The sequence below is a fragment of the Carassius gibelio genome, chromosome A5 (genome assembly GCF_023724105.1).
Source record: "Carassius gibelio isolate Cgi1373 ecotype wild population from Czech Republic chromosome A5, carGib1.2-hapl.c, whole genome shotgun sequence".
NCBI classification, from domain to species: domain Eukaryota; kingdom Metazoa; phylum Chordata; class Actinopteri; order Cypriniformes; family Cyprinidae; genus Carassius; species Carassius gibelio.
The window spans coordinates 35,274,023-35,299,549 of NC_068375.1; the positions used below are offsets into that span (position 1 = coordinate 35,274,023).

General features: G+C 34.4%; 2 protein-coding genes across 13 annotated transcripts in view; both read left to right on the plus strand.

The window, feature by feature from the left end:
* Positions 1 to 25,527, plus strand: part of LOC128014100 (protein NipSnap homolog 1) — an 82,932-nt gene that overhangs the window by 5,761 nt on the left and 51,644 nt on the right. The gene's annotated exons all lie outside the window — the stretch shown is intronic.
* On the plus strand, positions 201 to 14,847 carry LOC128014083 (cytosolic arginine sensor for mTORC1 subunit 1-like). The gene is made up of 9 exons (XM_052597309.1): positions 201 to 456; positions 3,262 to 3,332; positions 4,505 to 4,698; positions 6,017 to 6,152; positions 6,743 to 6,866; positions 7,165 to 7,275; positions 7,371 to 7,453; positions 10,924 to 11,018; positions 12,795 to 14,847. The coding sequence occupies exons 1-9, from the start codon at positions 344 to 346 to the stop codon at positions 12,855 to 12,857; spliced, it is 990 nt and encodes a 329-aa protein (XP_052453269.1). The 5' UTR covers positions 201 to 343; the 3' UTR covers positions 12,858 to 14,847.

A 25,527-nucleotide genomic window follows, 5' to 3' on the forward strand; every position in this document is an offset into this window, starting at 1 on the left:
TATAAATATTTTACACAGGAGTTTTTTATTTATTTATTTATTTACATATTTACACATCTTAAATAAGAAATGAATATACTAATTCAAATCAGATTTTACGCCCCTGGAGGAAGACAACTGAATGTCCCATTGTAAACATCATTTTTAGATCCACTTTCCAATTAGTTTTCGAATCGAGTTACATCGGATGAGTCTCTTGAACCAGTCAGCAACAGCGTGCCCGTCCCGATGCTCGAAGATGCAGCGTTTTGGTAACAGATCGCATAGGCTGAACTCACGTTGCGGTATTTAACGCATCCACCTGCACTGCATAGAATACATTTTTCTGGAGGACTAGCGAACGATGGACCTGCACATCTTGGACCATAGATTAAGAGTCACATCCATCAGTAAATCGGGACCTGAACAGTACACACACCCCCTAATCAAACTGATATTTCTCAGAAACCGGACGAGGTAAGAACAGTCAACGCATGTATGAGTTTGCAAACATGTTTTTACGCGTTTGATGGGGCAACAGCTCTTAATTAAACATCAGTTCAAATACATAGCTCGCTTGTTTACAATGGGTTCAAATGCAAAGTAAGAGCCTCGCCCTGTTTTGGTTAGTTTGGAGAAATGATAAATGACCAGATAATGTCAGTTCATGCACATGCACGTGAGACCTTTAACTTATTCTTAACATTACACATTGAAACAACAATAAAAGGAAGCGGTTTTTCAATAAAGTGCACAATTTCTTGTGCTCAGCTATGGATTGAAATAATGTATCGTAAAACCTAATAGAGCTGTCTAACCTGGCTAGACAACATTTTTGGGCATGCAGGTTTTGACATACATCCCATAAATTAAGTTTTCATCCTGATTTAAAACTTTGCATGTGAAAAAATAACCCCCAGTTGACATTCACTACCTGTACGTTAACATGGGACAAAATTAAAACACTAAAAATTTTACTTTATTATTGCATATATCTACAGAGGCCTCCAAAGGTATCTGCAGACTTAAACATGTATGGATTTGTTCTCATTAGACAATAACTAAATATCACCAAGTTACTGGTAGATATGTATTTACTTAATTTTCTGTACATCTGATTTGCTGACATTAAATTCTATGTTAATTATGGCATCATATCATAATTTATTGACCACCTTTCGCTATAGATATTCATTGAAAAACCCATGTTGTTTGTTGACTTGTTAGTAATGTTTTGTTTAATGCCACCGCTCTAATTGTTTTTGTACCAGATTAATGCTTTCTTGATTGCAACATGTAACAATCACCTGTCTGAAACCATACAATAGCTTTGAGTGAAGAGCAGACTGAAATCTTCTTTTCTGTAGCTCTTAAAATACTCTTCATGCATGAGCATATTCTGACTTGCCTTGTCAGTTTTGATATAATTGACGACAAGCAGCATTGGTTCTTGATGTGTCTTGCTTTACTTAATAGGACATGTTAAGAGTTTAAGTGGTGACCAATTTCTTTTTTGGGTGAATTATGCTTTTAAAGGTCAGAAGGATTGCTCACACAAACACAACATTATCTCATCCGGTAATGTTATCTTCTTCTTTGTCTTCTTTAATAACTTTGGTTCTGAAATGTATTGTTAATTTGTGCAACAATTCTGTGAAACCACACAAACTATTCTAGAAGATAAAATATTATATTATATTATTATATTATAATAATTTTTCATCTTTTAGGGGCACCTGATTGATTAATCGAAAAATAAAAAATAAACTAATTGTGAAATGGATCCCTGTGTTTTTCTGTCAAAATAAGAGTTTGATGGTTTATCTTTTGACAATTTTGAAAAAAGCATAGCAAAAAAAAAAAAAAAAAATATATATATATATATATATATATATATACACACACACACACACATACAGTACATGCAAATTTTCCTGTGTGTATAATGAACATGCATAGGATAGTTAGTAGTTGAGGTAATGATTTATCAGTAATTTAAGACTTTAATAAAAGTCTTTTCTCTCTCTCTCTCTCTCTCTCTCTCACTCACTCACTCACTCACTCACTCACTCACAGAAATCTATTATCTGAACTGAAATACAGCACACTGCTATAGGGAACATAGTCCTTTCCCTTTTCTCACTGTTCTGGAGGATGTTGGTTTAACACCACTCCTATCTTTCTCTGTTTTCCAGAAGGCTTTGGATCACTTACAGGAAGTTGAACCCTGGGAGCTCTAGATATTGATAGGAAGTGTGAGACTAGCTGACACAATGCTGCTTTGCTGAGTTAGCCCTGAGGGTGGGGGATGTATTATTTCCTTCTGTTTGGCCCTGCATTGATGTGCCCAGTGGATGGGGTCCGGATTGCATTGTGCTGAGTTGCAGACAGCACAGGAATCAGCTGTGAATGAAGAGTACAGTAAAGTATCGCAGCTCGAGCACTGCTTTGTTTTAGGTTTTAGGACAACTTTGATGAAAGGTTTTGATCCACTCCAAATGTTGACTAGTGCATACATGTATACACACACACACACACACACAGTATATATTATGTAAACACAAACTGTTATTTTGGATGCGACTAATCATGATCAATCGATTTGACAACCCTAATAATAATAATCGAACTCAAAAACTGTTTTACACTTAAGTTTTTACACTTTCACTTTTTTTTTTAAAGAAATTAAAACTTTTATTAATCAAGGATGCATTCAATTGATCAAAAGTGACAGTGAAAAAATGTATAATGCTACTAAATATTTCTATTTCAAATAAATGTTGTTCTTTTGAACATTTCTATTAATCAATGAATACATTTTAGAGAAAAATATTAAGCAGCACAACTGTTCTCAACATTGTTAATAATCAGAAATGTTTCTTGAGCAGCAAATCAACATATTAGAATGATTTCTGAAGATCACGTGACACTGAAATCTGGAGTAATGATGCTGAAAATTCAACTTTACATCATAGGAATTAAATTATATTTATATTTAAATTATAGTTATTTCACAAGATTATTGTATTTTTGATCAAATAAATGCAGCCTTGGTGAGCAGAAGAGACTTGATTCAAAAACATTTTTTTTTTTTACTAAATTTTTTGAAAAGTAGTGTACCATATGAACCACCTCCCTGCTGGAACACTCTTTACAACAATCTGCCATTGTGTTTTTTTTCCATTATGCATTATGTCTGATCTGTCTGTTTGGTTTTGCTTCTTTGTCTCTCTCCCTCTATTTATTTTCCATCTCTCTTGTGGTTTCCTCTTTCTCTCACAGATGCAAATTTTTCAGTCTCACAGAGACTCCGGAAAATTACACCGTTGTCCTCGATGAGGAAGGATTTAAAGGTAAATCACACACGTGAACTGCTGTCCTAAGGATCTTGTGTTCAGTTGACGATGACACACATTGTACATTTCCAAAAACTTGAGTTAACATTCTTATTTGCATAATTTCATGATTGGCTATATATAATGGTAGAAAATTTTAAATTACTCTTTATTTGATTGTTTTATTATTTGAAACCACACTGAAATGTAACGACGGAAATCTGTGACATGTTTAAACAAGACTTGGTACATTTTCTTTTTTTTGTTTTCTTTTTTTGTTGTTGTATGTATTTCAAGCAATAAAACATTTTTTTATGTTTTTATATGTTAATAAAACAGTTTTTGTCTTTTAACATTTAATACAAATTATAATCATATCTTTCAGCTCTGTATAAAAAATATATTTACATGTAATATAACAGTATTCTAAAGTTTGGAGTTGGTAAGGGTGTTTTATTTTTTATTTTATTTTTTTTAAATTAAAGTTTCTTGTGCTTACCCAAACTGCATTTATTTGATTAAAAATACTAATTTTTTTCTAAGAAAAAAAAAACTAACAAAAAACAGTAATATTGTGGAATGCTATTAAAATGATTAAATATTTACATAATATTATGAAATTATTTTCCATTTGAAGCAGAATTTTCGCCAGTCATTTCTCCAATATTTTGTGTCATTTTTTTTTTTCAGAAATAATTTTAATATGCTAATTTGGCACTCAAGTAGCATTAACAATAATAATTATTATTATTATCACACTTGGAAACAGTTTTGCTTCTTAATAATTTTTTGAAATATTTTGTCATCTTTATGCATGTCCTTACTTTCACTTTTGAACAATTTATTCATCAAGGACACATACAATTATATATACAAATTTGGGAGCTACAATTCCAAACTGAATTGTAGTTCCTTTTCAATGTAAGCCATTATTAACTACCAGGTGAAAATCACAAGTTTGATCACTTAGAAAAATAATAGTGCACCATTCCTCAACAAGCAGTTCAAGTTCTGTAGCTCAAACAGTGCAGGGTGAGTTTCTCAGTTGAAGTTCTCCACTAAAAACATCCTTTTTTTCCTATGGATATTTAGTGAAATGTGAAGGAATTGATCAAACGGTTTAAAACTGGTATATTTGTATACTGACACTGACTTCTGTGTGTGCTCTTCATCACATCCTCATCCTCCAGAGCTCCAGCTGTCTGAGCACTTACAGGTGGAGGGCTCCACTTGGCTCCCGCTCAATGTCGTCTCCAATGGCAACGCCTCCAGCAGCTCACAGGCCGTGGGCGTCACCAAGATCGCTAAATCTGTGATCGCTCCATTGGCCGAGCAGCATGTGTCCGTCTTCATGCTCTCCACCTATCAGACCGACTTTATTCTGGTAAGCGAGTCTGGTGCGCGAGTCTCTGTGATCATTGAGACAAACATTTATTGAATTTAAGCCTGTCAGCATGAAAACTGCACCAAGTATTGTTTCAGTGAATCAGGGTTGTTACAAAAAATGCAATACTTGAAATACAATAAATGTTAACTGATATCTTATATAAAAAAACATAAACATTAAAAACACAAAACAAAATGACTAGAGTAAGCTTAACATGAAAAGAGTAAAAAATAATTAAAAAAAATAACATTTTAAGTTCAGCTAAAACCTCAAATTATTTTTTATAAAAAAATAGTTTTGTTGCTTTCTTTGGTTAGTCAAACACAGCACAAAGCTGGGATCAAAGAACCCAGAGACACAGAACAGTGTTAATAAATCATTTATTAAGGAAAAGGCAGCATAAACATGGCTAACATCAAACACACCTGCCATTTGTAAATGTTTTACAATTTTATGACGCTTCTGATTTAATAAGTTGATAGATGTGTGATGAACATTGTGTAATGTTGATCGGTCTTTGTGCATTATACTTTCAAGGGCAGTTACACTTTTGTAATAATAATAATTTACAGTTTTGCTAATAGCTCTAGAGCTTATTGGAAACAAAATTTTCTTAAAGTTTTCTCGGCTGCTTATCCCATCCACATGAAATTTAGTTTAGTTTTTTTTTTATGACTGATTTAATGTTTTTTTTTTTTCATTTGTTAAAAAAACAAACTGTGTAGTGAAACTGTGGCCCAATATTGACTAATATTTATTGAATGTAAAGTCCAAACTTTACAAAACTTTGTGCAAAGAAACCACATGCTAAAGGTGCGCACCAAATAGTCACCCACAGTGTGTGCATCAACAACAACAACAAAACCGTGTGATTGATGTTTTGCATGTTGTTGTCTGGGAGCAAGTGCTGCTACCATATGCTAAAAATACAAAAGTAAAGTACAAAACAAACATGACCAGCCCATGCAGTGCAGTTACGTGCTTTATATGCAAAAAATGGTTATTAAATATAATGTTTGTTATTAAAGCAACACTATGTAAATGTTGGCGCTCTAGCGGTTAATAAACAGAACTGCACGCATCACGCGGAAGAACATTCTAACCGGAGCTACTTCTCCATATGTGTTTCTGTGGTGATTCACGCAGGTGACGAACCCGCGAACAAGAGACCAAAAATAATCACTCATTATAAATGTACCGTAGTGATTTGTGATAACACAAAAAGTCGGTTTGGTGAATGAATTTATGATGTACTCGCACAGAAAAAGTTAGCTAGTGTTGCTTTAACATACTAAAAGGGATGTCTGTGTTGTAGGTGCGAGAGAAAGACCTGGCGGTGGTGGTGGAGACTCTAGCGGAGGAGTTTAATGTTTTCAGAGAGGAGGGAGGAGAGTCAGTGCCTGTCCACAGTCAGGACGCCTGCAACGGCCTTCAGCGAAACGGCAGAGAGGGTGAGAAAACAGTGAAAGAAAGGCATACACTACCATTCAAAAGTTTGGGCTCGGTGTGAAGTCTATTATGCTCTTCAAGCCTGCAAATATTTGATTAAAAATACAGTAGAAACAGCAATATTGTGTATTATTACAATGTAAAATAACTGTTTTCTATTTGTATGTCATTTAAAATGTAATATTTCTGTGATGCAAAGCTGAATTTTCAGCATCATTAATCCAGTCTTCAGTGTGACATGATCCTTCAGGAATCTTTCTAATATTGATGATATCATCATCGTCACAAGATTATCATCGCCAATTTTGGAAGCTGTGCTATTTTTTTTTCCAGGATTCTTTAATGAATAGAAAGTCTAATGATGAACAGCATTTATTTAAACATAATTGTTTTTGTAACAATATAAATGTCTTTACTGTCACTTTTGATATAATGCATCTTTGCTGAATAAAGTGTTAGTAAAAAAAAAAAAAAAAAGACTCAACATTTGAACTAATGCAGTGGCTTCTAAAAAAGCCCATATAATGAGAAATAGTGAAATAGATTATTTAAGAGTCATCCATTATGCGATTAATTGTCCGTGTGTGTTCAGTTCCACATGCAACAGTTCATCCGGTGCTGATTCCAGAAAATCATTTTTGCGTAATGAGCTTGGATCCAGACACACTGCCAGCGATTGCCACAACCCTCATAGACGTTCTGTTTTACTCTAACAGGTAAGAAACTCATGCAGTGATGCTGTATGCATCTCATTTTTCACTGCTTTGAGTTTATTTCCTCTTCAGCACATTACTTAGCTGATCAATATTGTTTTATCATTTGACTGCCACCAAGAGGCGTCTTGAACCAAGTCACAGTTTATGAAACATTAGGTGAACTGGGTTTTTTTTTTTTATTGTGGTCTCTTTGTGTATGCAGCTATTTCCCTTGGTATATTAAATTAGAACAAGTTGTAGGTTAAGTATTCTTGTTTATTTTTAATTTTTTTATTTTGAATGCATTTTTCTCCTGCAGATCTAAAGAGGATGCCAGTGTTGATCAGGACATGGAATGTATCGTGTTTTTCTCCTTCTCTCTGATTGATGGATACATCTCTTTGGTGATGGACACAGAAGCACAGAGACAGTAAGACCCTCACAGAGTCATGAACAGGTCATCATATCAAAGCTTTGCACATTGCTATGAACACATGTTTGTGTGTGTGTGTGTGTGTGTGTCAGATTCCCCACTGATCTCCTCTTCACCAGCTCTTCTGGTGAGCTATGGAGGATGGTGAGAATAGGAGGACAGCCACTCGGCTTCGGTGAGGCTTCTTTTGGCCATTTGAATGCCGCATGTATCCTTTAGCCATGCCATAATGCACTGCAGCAAGCTCAGTGAACGAAAAAGAAAAAATCATGCAGGATGACGCAAATGAATAAAAATAAAGATTATAAATTTACTTTCAACATTACAAGCAATCATAAAAAATAGGTATTTTAATTAATTTTAAGCCGTAGTTACGTGTACTTATCATGTTAATATCAGTAAATTTTGCAAAATTGCAAATGTAAACCAAAATTCAACCCTAAATGTAGCCCTGTAGTAAGTTCATGTAATTAATCAATGTTACTCTGTGCTTTATGTAATTAGACTGTAACATTCCCACCTTACATTGAAGTGTAACCAAACCTTTAAAAATGTAATCTTAATTTAATTTGGTTATGATTTTAATGATTTTATACTAATAATTGTTTAATAAATAATTATTTAATTTATATAAAAGGTAATCTAATTTAAATAAAATTATTATTACTCTAGGGTTTCCCAGACTAGGGTTTCGTGAGGAAACTGCAGGAGGTTCGTAAACTGATGAAAACCTAATAATTAGTAGAATTTATGGCTAAAGTCTCTGTGATCGTTCCACCAGCTGGGAACAGTCCAGGAAAACTTCTGTGAGAGTGATTTTGTGATGGCACCACAAAGTGTTGTTCACTTGCAGAATACAAGCTTCTGGAGGTCTGAACTAGCAAGTTTAGGTTTATTGGTGCAGTGCCAGTGGTTGTCTTGTAGGCTAAAATCAGTACTTTGAATTTGGTGTGAGCATCTATTGGCAGCCAATGCAAACTGATGAAGAGAGGTGTGACGTGGGCAGTCTTCGGCTTGTTGAAGACCACTTAGAGGCTTAATAGTACATCCTGGAAAGCACACAAAGTGAGCATTACATTAGTACAGTCTGGAGAGAACAAGACCTTGCTCTGATTGGAAGGGTATAATCTTCCTGATGTTGTATACAGCAAATCTGCAGGACCTGGCTGTTGTAGCAATATAGTCTGTAGAGATTAACTGATCATCAATCACAACTCCAAGGTTCCTGGCTGTCCTGGAAGGAGCTATGGTTACTAGGACAAACCTAGTTGTATAGAGAAGATGTGATGAAGTGCTAGGTTGGCTGAGACCACGAGGAGTCCTGTCTGATGGTCCTTCATCCAGCCAGAAATATCTGTCAGGCAGGCTGCAATGCAAACAGCTACTGTGGGATCATCTGGATGGAATGAGAAGTAGAGATGAGTGTCATCAGCACAGCAGTGATAGGAAAAGCCATGACAGATCATAATGATGACATGTAGATGGAGAAGTGGTCCAAGCTAGCATAAAATATGCTGAAACGGGTGGATTTTGACATTCCTAAAATTTAGGTGCCGATGGTAGGCTACTTGAATGGGGCAAAACAAAGCGCACTTTCGTTTGATTAGCACATTAATGACACTGATGTGATTTTGAGAGAGGTGCGAGATAAAAAATAAAACACTTTAATTGGAATGATTTTAGAGTGTGTGATTTATCCCGGGCGCGGATCGGGTAACGGGCCAAATATTAACGGGTCGAGGTGGGAGCAGATTTAATTTTTATATTATCACGGGTGACGGGTCAGATCTGGTGCTGAACTAAGCAGGTACGGCCGGGCGCGGGTCTCCAAAAATGGACCCGTGCAGGACTCTAGTCCAAGCACTGAGCCCTGAGGAACCCCAGTAGCAAGAAGTTGTGACTTGGATACCTCTCCCCTCCAAGACACTCTGAAAGACCTACCTGACAGGTAAGACTTCAACCACTGGACTGCTGCTCCTGAGATGCCCAACTTCATGATGGGTGAAGAAGAGGATATAGTGGTTAACTTTGTCAAAAGCAGCAGACAGATCCAGCAAGATGAGTAATAAGGATTTGGAATCGTTGGATCTTGCCAGTCTCAGGGCTTCAGTAACCATCCTAACCTTCAGTCCTAGTTGAGTGGCCACTTTTGAAGCCAGATTGGTGGTTGTCCAGATGATCGTTCTGTGCAAGAAACATAGAGAGTTGGTTGAACACCACTTGCTCAAGTGTCTTTGCAATGAATGGAAGAAGGCATACTGGTCTGTAGATTTTTAAAAGTGCTGATTTTTTGAGGTTTTCTTAAGCAGTGGGGTTACCCAAACCATCTTAAATGTTGTGGGAAATGACCAGTGTGAAGTGAGGTGCTGATAATGTGAGTAAGTGCAGGTATGATTGAAGAAGAAGATGACTTGAAAGAGGCGAGTGGGGATAGAATCAGGCGGACAGGTAGTATTATTGGAAAGGATAAGTCTTCTTCTGAGAGTGGAGAGAGGGAGTGTGTATTTGTTATGAAGCTTGGTGTTCAGTCCCAGTTAGAAGTGATGAGGAAGTGGTCTGAGGTGTGAAACAGAGTCACTGAAAGTGTTATCAGTGGCGCAGTAGAGTGTATATAAATATATGGTCTAATTGGTTACCTGATTTGTGAGTAGATAAAGTAGACACTCGCTTGAGGTCAAATGAAGCAAATGGAGTGTTGACGTCAGCAGCCTGAATTGTTGATTTGAGATGGTAGGAGATCAAATTTCTATTTATTTGGAGACCGTTACCTCCACCCCTCGCTCAATTGGGAGAAATTAGGGAAAAGGTTAAATGGAGAGGGCTGCAGGAGTGGCAGTGTCCTCAGGTTTGATGCAAATCTCAGTTAGGGCCATGAGATTGAGACTTGAATGAGTAGCAGTAGATTAAATAAAATCTTTGTTTACAGCAGACTGGCAGTTCCAGAGACCAATTGGAATAGAGGGTAGAGTAGTAGAGGACATAGGGCCTCTAGATTTCACTGCATCCAACATAAAGAGTGTGATTTATGAGTTTTGGTTTATTTATAAAGCACATTTTGATTATAATAATAAAATAATCATAAAAATAAAACAAGGAATTTAAAATCTTTGAAAATGATTTAAAATTAATTTAAGACATTCAATAATTTCTGATTGCATAAAATACAGTGCAATCAGTTTGGACATCGCACAGTGCTCATTCCATAAATGCACAGCTAAACCGATGAGTTTTGAGTCATTGTACTTACCAATTATATACTCACCTGATTCCTTGTTATTGAATTCAGCTGGCCAAGTCTTACTACTTACCAAACCGAAACTGAAAAGCCACGCGATATGCACACAAACAAACTCTTGAGCACTCATTACACCATGAAAAAACAACAATGTTCCATTGCTTGCAACAACAACCGTGTTAAAATCTAATGAGAAAAGAAACAACACTTACAAACTGCTGTCCTCTTAGGATCCCTAGGTGTATAAATGACTCCCTTAATATTTTCCTGTCTGATCCAAATCCTAGTCCATACAAAAGCTAAATCTGTTCAGCTGAGTGATAGATGAAGGAACGCAACATATTGAATCAGAAAGTCACATTTATTGCAGTTATTTGCCATTATCTCACTCTCTCTGTTTCCTTTTTCAGATGAATGTGGGATAGTTGCTCAGATCTCTCAGCCTCTTGCAGACAGTGATATATCAGCGTATTACATCAGCACCTTCAGCTTTGATCATGCTCTGGTAATCCTGTTTTTTTTTCTTTTTGATACTCAAAACATTTTAGCTCTGTGTAGTAGTTGACTGATATGTTTTTTGCATTGCATTAAACATAAATATGATTAATAGACCCATTCAGGGTGATAAAAGATAATAATCACACTGTGTGCTTAATGATCTACTGACATTCAGTCTGAGGTTATGTGTCTAGTCTACAGCATATGTATTTAGTACATTTGAATCTTTTTTGATATTTGTGTAACACTGAGCAACAGGAGGCAAATGGTTGCCTAGTAACCAGAAAACAGAAGAATTTCTGAATCTGATCTAATTGGACAATTCACTGCCTATTTCCATGATGTCATGTGAAATCAGATCATCTGGTTGTCCTTGCTTTCTATTCTTTCCTTTTTTCCTGGAAACCCTCAAATATTTTAGCAGAAACTTTCTTGTTCCCGATTGGTCAGGCGATTGATCATTAGATCATCAATATGATGTAATATTAAAATGTGTCTCTTACGAGACTCTCTGAAATACTTGCTTCTGATTGGTGAATTGCTTCAACATTGTGCACGGAATATCAAATATTTTAGTAGTTTTGTAGTATATCACAGTTCAAATCGCAATCACAACATATGACAAAATTCGTGCAGTCCATACAAAGTAACTGTAAACTAATTATAAACGTTGAAACAAGTAATGTAATCTAAGTCAAGTACTTAATTTTTAGAATTTGATTTTGAAATCTGGATTACATTTAATACACAATTTTAAAATAAAAACCGTTTTATTAAATTAAAACACTTTGTATCATTTATCGGCTTACTTGCAGGTCATGTGACCTTTAAATGACACCAGAGAACCGTAAACATGGAAATGTTCAAATGTTTGAAATATCAGCATATTTTTTTCCACTGACATAATAGTTTTGGACCCCCCCCATATAGTAAAATGTGGGCGATGGAAATGCAATGTAGGTTTTTATTTTTAATTCTGACATAATAAGAGACATGATTCAGTCATCGCTGTTTTTAGGATGTTTTCCCACGCAAACCCAAATAAACCATGTGCAGAATTTTATTATGTAGGGCATGGTAATGATCTAATCGTTCAGTGCAAGCCTGAAGTCCTCGTGCGTTCACATGACCTTGCAGTAGAAAAGGAAGTGTGCGCTACTTTGTCATGACCTTCATCTGTTTCAGTTTATTCATCTTTTGCCACAGTGTCACAAAAACAATTATTATTATTGTAATTTTTTTTTTTTATATAAGCATTTATTTTATGGTTGCTGTTGTTAATAATAACCATTATTGTTAGCATTTAAATACTTTTAAAACTGTTAATTTTTATTATTTATTATTATATTATTATATAATTTTCTAAAGGTCTTGCTGTAAACATATGTGTTTAAGACCACGTGCCGAGTTAAAAAAAAAATTATAATATATATATTTTTTTTTAAATACTTTATAAAAAATAAAAAAAAACTTTTTATAAATATTTTTTGGAGGGGTATTTTTAACTTCTGAAAATATGTTGTTCCATGCATGCATCATTGTGTCTGTCCATAAATACCTCTGTGCATCCATCTCTACATGAAAACATGCACCATATCAGTCTTAGCTGATTGCTATGAGATGATGCATCTCGGTTTACTCCCATCCTAAAAAACTCTTCATACCAATGTGTGTTGTTCAGCTGACAGCATGTGACATCCTTAAAATTTGAGCATGTTTGGATGGGGACGTAATCGTCTTTGTGTTTTTGTGTCATCTCAGTCTAAATCTTTTTTTGTCTCAGGTGCCAGAAGAAGATTTAGCGAGTGTGACTGAGATGCTTCAAGCTCAGAGGATGTCCAGTTGAAAAAGTGTAGAAAAAAACCTAACCGGTGGATGGTAGATCTTATTTGAGCCACTTCCACTCAGTATTACTCCGCAACCTGCGGTGATTCAGTCACTGCATCTGAAAGCTTGGGCTTAAAACAGGCCTAAACTAAAACAGTGGCATTTTGCTTTGAAATGACATTTTTGCAGCATGTTAATGATCGATTATTTTAAGCATATTTTTAACTTAACTGAATTATGTTTATTTCTTAATTTTCGGGGTAAGGATAACTAGGGATGTGCCGGTTTCAGAATTGGTGATGACGGTTATGACGCGAGTCAAAAGTGACGGTTCATAACATAACCGCCGGGGGGGGGGGATCTGCCGTAGAGTCAATTGGTTGTTCTTGGAGATAGCGGGTTAACTCCGTATCAGCGCCACTCTGATCGGTAAAGGGGCAGAGATTTCAGACCTCCGTTTATTAAAACTCATCACAAAACTCATCATCCGCACCAACGTTTTTTGAGCAAATTTCAAAGCCGCACCCGCCCGCCATCCACTGATTGTTTTGCGATGCAATGCTTTGCTGATGCGAGCCGCAAAAAAAGCCATTGTCTGTTCTAGAAAGGATGCAGCAAAGATATTTAATGCTAATGTATGAGGCATAGGCCTACGCTGAGTTTCATTTACAATGAGATGCGCTCTAGTTCACAGTGCAGTGCAAGTGAACGCGGCGCGCTGGTGCTTCCATGTCACGGTTATCATTGTCTGCTATATTTGCTTTTTATTTATTAAAATACATGCAATTGGTTGATGAAACATTTATTAAAATTAAGATAAAATTTGTACAAAACGAAATTCGTTTTTAAGAAAGGTTTTCTACAAAGCAAAATTTTATGAAGTGGTAAATATCATGTCTGACGATTTACAAAACTTCATTAAGTGGTAAAACCATGTCTCCCAATATATTGCGCATCTTATGATCCTATCTAAAAAATGAAAATAATTTTTGATAAAAAATGTTTGTAAAAAATATTTTAATGACACGGTTTTGGTGGTTATAGAGTTCTAATGACGGTGTTCAACTATAACCGCCGGTCTCACGGTTATATACTAACCGTCACACCCCTAAGGATAACACAATGTTCTATAATATGCAACTGGAAATTCCCTTTGGTTTAGCTGCTGTCATTATGTTCTGCAAAAATCATTATTCCTTTGAGTATTGCACACAGACGTCTTCCAGTATTGTCAGAATCAGGTTTTTTTTTCTTAAGTAACCCTGTTTAAGGTTAAGCTAAATACATGTTATTGTTGTAACAACTTATGGTGTCACTGAAACATTGCACTTAGAAAAGCAGTTACTGAATCAGCAAATACCAAAGTCATACTGTTATGAATGGCTCTTGCATCAAACCATATTTACACAAAGTTGGGTAAATCTCTCAAAAACATATCCAGCTCATATTTCACCCCAAAAACGAAATCTTAATGTACAAACTATATTTTGCTGAAAGGAATAGTTCTGAGAAACACATCTCATGCTCACCAATGGGTCCTCTGCAGTGAATGGGTGCCGTCAGAGTTGGAGTCCAAACAGCTGATAAAAACATCACAATAATCCACAAGTAATCCACATGTCTCCAGTCCATAAATTAACATCTTTTGAAGTGAAAAGCTGTTTGCGTTATTAAGGGGGTTTTAATTTTAGACCGCTGCTTTTGGTCAAAATACCTGTCCATTATCCCAAATAACACTTCCTCCGCTTCCTTGTCGTCGCACATCAAAATCCACCAACATACTGTATGTGTTCAGAATTGTTTGGACTGTTTATGCTTGTAAACTGTGCCTGATCTGTGAATATTTCTATTCTGATTCAGACAAGATTACTTTTTCACTGGAGAAAGCAATTTTATGGATGGAGGACTGGCATTTTAAGTGATTGAAAGCAAACGATGAGATCATCTTGATGGATGTTTTTCTTACAAACACATAAATATTAAATGTAGGACTGGAGTCGTTTGGATTATTTTTGGTGTATTGTGATGTTTTTATCAGCTGTTTGGACTCTCATTTTGATGGCACCCATTCACTGTAGAGGATCCATTAGCAAGAGATGTATTGCTAAATTTCTCCAAATCTGTTCTGATGAAGAAACAAACGTATCTACATCTTGGCCTGAGGATGAGTACATTTTCAGCAAATTTGCATTTTTGGGTGAACTATTCCTTTAAAGGGAATCAAATGCATTTATTTTTTTTTTGCATTATAAGAAAGTATGTATACATCCAGTTGTTTTTCAAGTAATTGCATATCAGTGTTTGTTTTTACAGTACAAAATTATTGTAAACAGTGGTGAGAATCAAAAGAAAGTACAATTCTCACCCAAATGTACTCAGAAGTTAAATGGGGGTTTGAGAGGAAATGTGTGTAATATGTTTTTGTGAGATTCACTCGTTAGTGAGAAAAGGCGTAAATAAATAAGTACTTTTAAAGATTATCAAGATAATTTGATTAGGCAATTTTCTCATAAACTGATAAGGGCTGAGGTTTAGTGATTCCTGGATCTAGTGTCACTTTATCAACTGATTTAAAGTTTGATTAGGGAAATGCTTCTTGCACAGCTATCTGCCTAATGAAATTGTTAGGTTTAATAACTTGCTAATGCTAAAACATGCCCCTCTTGATTTTTGTTTCATGCCAGAATAGGCTGCCGTTAATGTGACCTATATTAATTCACTACTAGTGAACCAAGCACAAATATGTACACAAGAAGTGATAAATTAAAGAAATGTAGTTGATGGAGAATCAAATTCATGCAAGGAGGAATGCACTTATTGATTGTATTTTGAAGGCACAATCACTAATAAATCCAGAAATCAGAACTGGTTAATGAATGAAGCTATTTTAGAGAGAAAAATATCTTTGTTATAATTAAGCTCAATGCTTTTGTAAGAGCTGCTGAAACAGAAACACTAGCATCAACATGCAAAACATTAGATTAATAATTAGGGTTACTTTGTGTGTGTTATGTATTTTTGTCTTTATATAGCCAATCTATTTTTCCAGGGCACACGTGTAGCATAAGAATAATTGTCAAAGTGCTTTTTGAGATCATAATATTAAAAATAAACAAATTGTTAATGCAATTCCAGTGCCATTAAAGAGCTCTTTTCATATGTTTATTTGATCTCATTTCTATCAATATCAGCAAAGACTAACGTTACCGTTGTGCATAAAATGTGTAAGGTTAGTAATGATTCTAAGCATTTGTTATTCTAGCTTTTTGTATACTATGTGCATTTATCTAAAATTAATTTTTGGTACATTTTATACAGTGTCAAAGGAATTGCATACCTTGTTTGTAACTGTGCTGCTTGTTAAATAAATGACTATATAAATACTGTTTTCAGGCATTTATTAAAATGTGTTTTGGGGCTGTAGTACTCGAGTCCGGATTTTTCTATCTTCTCGGACTAATTGGTGTTTGCATTCGGACTTGGTCATTGGACTCGCCAAATGTTTTTGTTGGTCTCAACCAAGTCCAGCAAAATACATTTTCTCCTTCAAAACAAAACCACATTTGCATGTCGTGACTGAAAACGTGTGGAAAACGCTAGTGGAAAACACACGTTTTCAGTCACTACATGCAAATGTGGTTTTGTTTTGAAGGAGAAAATTGACTTTGGTGGACTTGGTTGAGACCAACAAGAACATTTGGCGTGCCGCTTTCTCCTTTTTTCCAAAGCACTCTGCACTCAAAAAGACTCTTTAAACGAACTTAATTTAATTATGGACAGTGGTTCCACAAGATATCACAAATGATTAAAGTGTATTTGTTAAACGAGCAATAAATTAATTACACAGTTAAATACAGTTGAAACCACATTACAAAATTACACAAAATAGCAATTGGCATACATGGGTAACCAATCAAACATTATTCCAGGAATAACTTCTTCAGTACTCAAATATGTACATGAGTTCAGGAGGGTTGCTCAAGTTCAGTCCATATATCAGTCCCAGTAACATGGTTTTGCAGACTGTAAACTGCTAGGTCCTGAAGAACTTTATCTTCCAACACGCCAACATCTGCTGGGCTGTCTTCAATGATGCAGCTTCAAATAGATTCCCACGAGTCTACTGATCACCTCCTGATTGCTGGCAATGTCTGTATCCTAGAAGTATTTAAAGGGATAGTTCACCCAAATAGCAAAATTATGTCATTAATAACTTACCCTCATGTCGTTCCAAACCCGTGAGACCTCCGTTTATCTTCGGAACACAGTTTAAGATATTTTAGATTTAGTCCGAGAGCTCTCAGTCCCTCCATTGAAGCTGTGTGTACGGTAAACTGTCCATGTCCAGAAAGGTGAGAAAAACATCATCAAAGTAGTCCATGTGACATCAGAGGATCAGTTAGAATTTGTTGAAGCATCGAAAATACATTTTGGTCAAAAAATAGCAAAAACTACGACTTTATTCAGCATTGTCTTCTTTTGAGAGTTCAAAACAAAGCAGTTTGTGATATCCGGTTCGCAAGTGAATCGTTCGATGTAACCGGATCTTTTTGAACCAGTTCACCAAATCTTTTTAAACGGTTTGCGTCTCCAATATGCATCCACAAATGACTTAAGTTGTTAACTTTTTTAATGTGGCTGACACTCCCTCTGAGTTCAAACAAACCAATATCCCGGAGTAATTCATTTACTCAAACAGTACACTGACTGAACTGCAGTGAAGAGAGAACTGAAGATGAACACCGAGCCGAGCCAGATAACGAACAATAGACTGACCCGTTCTGTTGTTGGAAAATAGAATGTCTAGTCCTTAATAAGTCATAAATATTTTTAGTCTGCTTTCCTGTAAGAGAAAAAGGGTTTCCCGTAAGAGTAAAGGGGATGTGGGAGTAAAGCTTGTAGAAAAACAATGACAGCCATTGACCTGAGTTGACACCCTAATCAGAAATATACGACGAATTAAAAATCATTCTTTTCCAACTCCCATCATTTCAGATTCCACTGGCAGTATTATTAAACTGAGTCAGATCATGATTAAAATCAACAGATATCAACAGAGATATACAGGGCTATATCTCTCAGAAGGCATCTTACGGGTAGCTAATGGTTAACTGTATAATGATACAAAATAATTATCATTGAAATTGATGAGGCAGAAATCAACCAAATCAAGCTTTCTCAACAGGTTAATGCTTTTTGTACAATCATCTCACTTTCAACAGAAACATTTCAACTGCTTATGCATTTAAAAACCATCCTGTGGTTATAAAAAAAACTGATTTAGCCTACTAAACTTAAAACACTATGGGCCCTATTATACACCTGGCACAATGCGATGCAAGACGCAGCACAAGTGTATTTTCTAGGGTTTTCCTGTCCAGTGCCATGTCGTTTAATTAGCAAATGCATTTGTGCGCCCATGGGTGTGCTGGTCTAAAAAAGAGGTGTGTTCAGGCGCATTGCTATTTTAAGGAGCTGAAAATGTGCTCGTTCCTGTTGGTGTCTTCAATCTGGCAACCTGTTTGTGGCAACCTATCTCTTTCGTATTTGTCTTATTGTTTTATTCTGCTTCTTTTCTTAAATTCTAAGTTAGATATACATATATTAAATATATTATATATGAACAACAATGATTTTTATAATTTGCCCCCTTTTCAATAATGTTAAAGGGATAGTTCACCCAGAAATGAAAATTGTCATAATTTATTCAAGTTTTTCCAAATTCAATCCTTGATTCATATTTTAAATAAGTTTATTTAGAAGCTTATTAGAATGAATCACAATTTTTGTACCAATAAATGTTGGTAACTGCAGCCATATTAAAAATAATGACTAAAAGGTGACAAAAATGCAAAGACTTTTCGTCTTCTAAAACTAGACTGAAACTATGAAAGACTCAAACAACAAAAATGTGACTATTAAGCATTTTCATCTTAAGATAAAGACTAGGACTAAATCAAAAATTCCAGTCAGAATGAACACTGATTTTGTCCAATATAAAATATCTTGTTAATGTAATTATAATAACATTTTAATATAAATATGTCCATTTAAAGATAAAGGTGCATGTAGGCAATGATAAAGTTTATGATGCACAAAGCAAAATTGTTATACTGGTCATTGAAAAGTACACATCTCCAGCTAACTGCTTTATCTGCCAGTTTACATCATACCTTGTACGTGACACAAAGCCTTGCATCTTAATCAGACAGCGTTACATAGAAAAGTCTGAGCAAGAAGTGGTTTGGGCAGGATGTGACAGTTATAGACCACATGGGAAAAAAACTGAATAAAAACATTTTGGCCAGTTAGAAACTTTCCTGTGGCATGATTAGCTCTGTCTGTTACATCAAAAGGTAGTTTAATGCTGTGTTGTGATGTCGCCATTGCTTTATCATTATATGTATCTTCAGATTGAGGATTTAGATATTTGTTTGTGAACTACTTTATCCTACCACAGAAAGGAATACTTACTCAAGTATTTCTATTGCAGAAAAGGACAGGTTATTTTAATTACTCAACATTTCCTGCATTTATACAGTTGTGGAGGAAGGAAAACTACACACTGTGGTTATAACACATTCCACCCAGTCAAAGCCTAGTAATAGGAATATCAGAAGATTACGGGAATTATAGCATATTTTTACACTTTTCTTGCAGAATTCTACAAATCTGCCTTGTGACTTGTGACTTTTGATAACATACAATATCTGTGGCAAAAGTCACTGTAACATTAATACATGGCACTGTAACATCAATATGTGTGTGTGTGTGTGTGTGTGTGTGTGTGTGTATACATATAGCGGACAAAACAGATTCCTAGTTAAAGAGATTAATTTAGAAGAAATGTATTTTATGAATTCTATGACTTTTGATAGCCTTAAAAATTAAAAATTGATAGCCTTAATGCACGTAAGACGCTCTGGATAAAAGCGTTTTTATTTATTTTATGTTTATTTTTTAATTACCCATATTTTAAATAAAGATAAACATTTTACACAAAATTGTAATTTTTACAACAATTTGTACTCCACAAATCTAAATACACACACACACACACACACACACACATATATATATATATATATATATATATGTCACAAATCACTATTTTCCATAGACTCGTCATTTTGGTATTAAAAGCCACTTGCTTTTATATGATGATTTTTTTTTTGTATGGCTTAAGAGTCAAAATTCTTCTTGGTGGAATTGAAATTGATCTGGCAATAACAGGGGAAACAGTTTCATTTGAATCTTGAGTGCAATTAGCTCTGACCAATAATCAGATAAGAATTGATATCACACTGAAGATCTGTGTGCCTTGATTATTTTCCATGTTCTCATGGAACACAGTAAAGCGGATGTGGTCATAAAGACTTAATTAAAGCATGCGTTTGCATTTTCTCACAGCGTTTTTACTTTCCCTCACAAAATTGTGATTTGCAGTTTCAAATATATCGAGGTTTTGTCGAATAGCCTACATTCGTAAAATGAGATGTTTTTATGATTTTCCCTTAACTGTTGCAGTTTTGCAATAATTAATCGAAGTAATTGCTGATCTATAATTTGGAGTCTCTAAATTTACTAAGTTTGAGCACTTTTATCTAAAGTGAATTACAGTACATAGACCTTAGTCGGTATTGGGCCATATTTAATTTTTGACAAGTATGTAAACAAGGCTGTGAGGGACTCGCTCTCAATGTCTGCAGAATCACATCCACATAGCATGGAGATGTCGAAGCTGATGTGGAAATGTAGAAATTGTAGAATAAAGTAATTATGTATTTATTTATTTTAAATTAATAAGCATGGTTATTGTTACACCCCCCTACACGTGTAACCCGAGACGATATCATTGCATACAATCTTTTTGATGGTTGAGTTTAGGGGCAGAGCTTCACGCTTTCTTTATTCAGCTCGTATCAATATGAAATCAGCAATTAGTTAATTCTATAGTTATGTTTTTTTATGAGATCGGGTTATCTGCTGTGGAAGTGCACAGGAAATTGTGGTGCTTTTTTCAAAGGACTACATGCAACATTCTTTTTACTACACAGTAAAAAAAATCTGTATAAATTACAGTAATTTACTGGCAGCAGTTTGCCAGTAACTTACTGTAAATTAAACTTACAGTAAAATACTGTATTCATATTTACAGTGCCATTTAACTTGCTGTAAATTTATTTACAATAATAAATTTTTACTGTAAAACACAATGTTATGTTTTTTCTCCTTTGATATATTTTAATACAATAAAATATTACTTTACACTGTGAAATTTACTGTAATTTGTTGTCCACTTTTACTATGTATTGTAAAACTGTACAAATTATTGTATTTCAACAGGTCTCAGTAGTAAAAACTATAAAAAGAAACAAAAGACTGCTTAACTTCTTTTATTGGTTTAATTGTTAAATTGTAATACGTGAAATAACATTTTAATATTCTTGCAGATTGTACTTTCAGTTTTCCATAAACTTGAAAACATTTCATTTATACATAAAAATTTCATATTAAGAGCATTTTAAAACAACAGACATGAACAGATTCAGTCATAAGAACAATCTTAAAAATTTACAAATTCAGAAAACTCCTGTGTAGAATGTATTTGTTCTTAGTAGCTTAATAGTTTTGCCAGCTGAAATCCAGAAACTCCTTAAAGGGATAGTTCACCCAAAAATCAAAATTATGTCATTAATAACTTGCCCTCATGTCATTCCAAACCCGTGAGACCTCCTTTTATCTTCAGTAAACAGTGAAAAACATCATCAAAAAGTTCATGTGACATCAGAGGGTCAGTTACAATATTTTGAAGCATCAAAAAAGTTTTTTTGGTCCAAAAATAGCAAAAACTAGGACTTTATTCAGCATTGTCTTCTCTTCCGTGTCTGTTGTGAGCGAGTTCAAAACACAGCAGTTTGTGATATCCAGTTCGCGAACAAATCATTTGATGTAACCATATCTTTTTGAACCAGTTCACCAAATCGAATTGAATCGTTTTAAATGGTTCGCGTCTACCAATACACATTAATTCACAAATGAATTAAGCTGTTAACTTTTTTAATGTGATTTATGTCATTTGATTTATGTCAAAGTCAAAGTCACCTTTATATAGCACTTTAAACAAAATATTCATAAGTCTATGTCAGACTTATGTGTAAGCGTTTTTACGCTAGATTAATTGAAAGTCTTTGTGAGAGATAAAATCACTAGACACATTTCCTTTGGTGACTAAGCACTCAAAGGCGTATAAAAGATGGAAAGTTGACTGAATTTACATGAAATCGTATTCTACTCTGAAGAATTTGCTCTAGCACACAGAGTAAAGAACACTTTTAATTGTGACCATGGAGCTAAAAACTGGTAAATTCAATCTCTTGTTAACTTTCTGAACTTGACTTTTTTGTGTGTTGGCGTAAACTAATGTACTTTTCTTTTTAGGACTTCTGATTTTGTGGATTTTAGCAATGATCCAGACGATGACACACAGTTCAGTAAATGGATTTAATGTTAAAAAGAGATTAGAATTAACAAAGGGTCAAATGGAAAATCTATTGGACAAATATGTAAGTATCATTCTTTCTGTATTTGATTAAAAAAAATAGATAAGATAAAAATGCAGATGAGCTCAAGATATGCATTACATTAAACACTCTGCACCGTAAAATTATTTTTTATTAGTTATGGTAAAAAAATTAGTTAAAGGATTACTGGAGCATCTTTTATTCTGGTCTTTCTACTTTAACATTTCACATTTAATTAAATGTATTACTTGCCATTTGTTTTTGGAGATTTACATGCAAAAATGAAAATTGTTTAAAGTAGCTGTTTTCAAGCCACACTTAACAGTGTCTGACTGTCACTGCATCACATATGATATCTAATCCAACAAACAGTGTTCAATATTTGATCAGTGCTGGTCTCAAGGTGATTTTTACTGCATGTATGAATGCAGAGTTTGGCACTTGGTTTTATATTTAAGTATGTAATGCAGTAATTTTAATCTTAAGTCAGATTTAGTAGCCAAATGTTTTTTTTTTATGCCACTGTTATGTTTTAGTGTCTGTTTAGTATTATTGGTGTAGGTTTTAAATTGCAAACAATTAACAGCAACCAACTAACATCGAATTAAATGTGAGATTTTGAAGTTGAATGACAGAAATCATATTATTTATACTCCAGTAATCCTTCCAAAAATTAATCTTTGTTTCATTGTATTATGACGAAAGAATTACGATAAGGACTTTGATACTCTGTTACAATATTTTATACTTAAAATTTTAGGCGATTGGTGTAGTGATAAGACTTATTTTTATAAGTTTGCTTTTAATAACACACTTTTGCATTCCATGTACATGATGATTATGATGATAATGATGATCACCAACATTTAAAAGTAGCTGTTAAGTGTCACAATACAAAACTGCAACAAAATGTATCATGTATCAACCAAAAATCTAAGTTTAGAAAGAATGAAGTTAGGCTTTTAGAATAAGAGAATCATATAGACTGATTGATGCACATATAAAGAGCACATCAAATATAAGCACATGTTTAATAACAATGAATACATTAAAATATAAAATTTAATATTTAATAAAATACAATATTTTTAGTAGAATCTTGAATATTTCTGTTTTGGTTAGTGGGCAGTATTATAATATGTCTAAGAGGTAATAATTAAAACAATTATTGCTGCCTAACTATCAATCAAACAGTAGATGCCAAGATCACGGGTTCGAAAAGCAAGAACTGAAAACAAGTGTAACTTCAATGCATAACAGCATCTGCATAAATGTAAAATGCTTACAATTGTGACACAGTTTTGGTTTTGTTTGAAGTATTGTGAGATCAGTATAGTGTATTGAACCAAACTGTGGCACTGTATTGTTACACGTCTAGTAGCTGTCAGAAATATATTCTTTCTGGAGTTCGTTATTATTTCTTGATCATTACATTAGATTCAATCAAACTATGACTTAACAGGAAACGGCAGAGTTTGTAAATGATAATTCAGAGGCTTTCCTTTTAATGTGTGATCCATCTCTCTTTCGTTTCAGCTCTCAGCAAACAGACGTATAAAACTATTGCCGAAACCAATCTCAGAACTTGACTTGAAGAATTTGTCCAGTGAAGCGAAAATGCAGAAAGCTCGGTGTGGGCTTAACTTCATAAAGAAGGCTCTTGACCTTATATATCAACACCAAAGTAAAATAGATTTTCCCATGCATTGGATATTTAAAGAATTAAATACAACCACTCGTTATCTTGAGCTTACAGAGCGCTTTGTTGCAGGAATTATATGTGAATGCAAAAACATAACAGAGCCCGTCTTCCCACCTAAAACCTTATTTAAACAAAAACAGTGGGCCCAGACTGTTCTTAATAACTCTGTAGAATTTCTGGGTGAACTGGTAAACATTGTACCATGTAATACCTTGTGCAAACGAGATTTGTTCACATCCTCTTGAAGCAATCCTCTTATTACCAGCTTTTTCAGTATGTTGTCATGTTTATTTTTTATTTGACTATGAAAACTGTAGATTCACTAACACATGTGGAATTATATATGGAATTATATACATAACAAAAAAGTGTGAAACAACTGAAAATATGTCATATTCTAGGTTCTTCAAAGTAGCACCTTTTGCTTTGATTAGTGCTTTGCACACTCTTGGCATTCTCTTGATGAGCTTCAAGAGGTGGTCACCTGAAATGTTCTTCCAACAGTCTTGAAGGAGTTCCCCGAGAGATGCTTAGCACTTGTTGGCCCTTTTGGCTTCTGTCTGAGGTCCAGCTCACCCCTAAACCATCTCGATTGGGTTCAGGTCCGGTGACTGTGGGGGCCAGGTCATCTGGCGCAGCACCCCATCACTCTCCTTCTTGCTCAAATAGCCCTTGATGCCTTCAGTGTGAATCTACAATTATCATAGTCATGAAAATAAAGAAAACTCTTTGAATGAGAAGGTGTGTCCAAAATTTTGGTCTTTACTGTGTGTATATATATATATATATATATATATATATATATATATATATATATATATATATATATATATATATATATATATATATATATATATACACATTAAAAATAATATTTATACTATTAAACTTCTTACATATTGTCAATACAATACACCAATAAAATGAAGATTACAAATTCTAGTAGTAATGTGTTAAATCCTCAGAATGTTTATTGTATGAGCAGGAAGCAGGTGTTTGACTCAGTCTGCAGTGTAATACTATAGTCTCCGCTGACCGTCATTAATCAAGCTGACAGATGTATCCATGAAAAAGCTTGTTAATTTTCTCATGTTTTTTTTTTTTAATAATCAGGATGATTAATTGGTTAATAGTCATGTATCCCCAAGTGACTTCTGTATTTTGGCTGTTGGTAATTTGTATGAAAATTTCTGAAAACTGTGTTTATCGAACTATACACCAGAATGTGGAGGTAAATATATACTTGTATGATTTATTGACATTGTCATAAACAATAATAGCTTTTTGGGAAGAGTAAAAGAAACTTAAACAGTGCTTATTCTTGTTCTGAAAGATATTCCGTGGCATCTAATCTTCTAATCCAAATGTTGTGAAGCATAAAGCCAAATATGGCAGCATTCATTCTCATGCAAGCCAAATTATGATGCAATTCTTTATTTCTGTGCTCATATTTAAAGATCTGC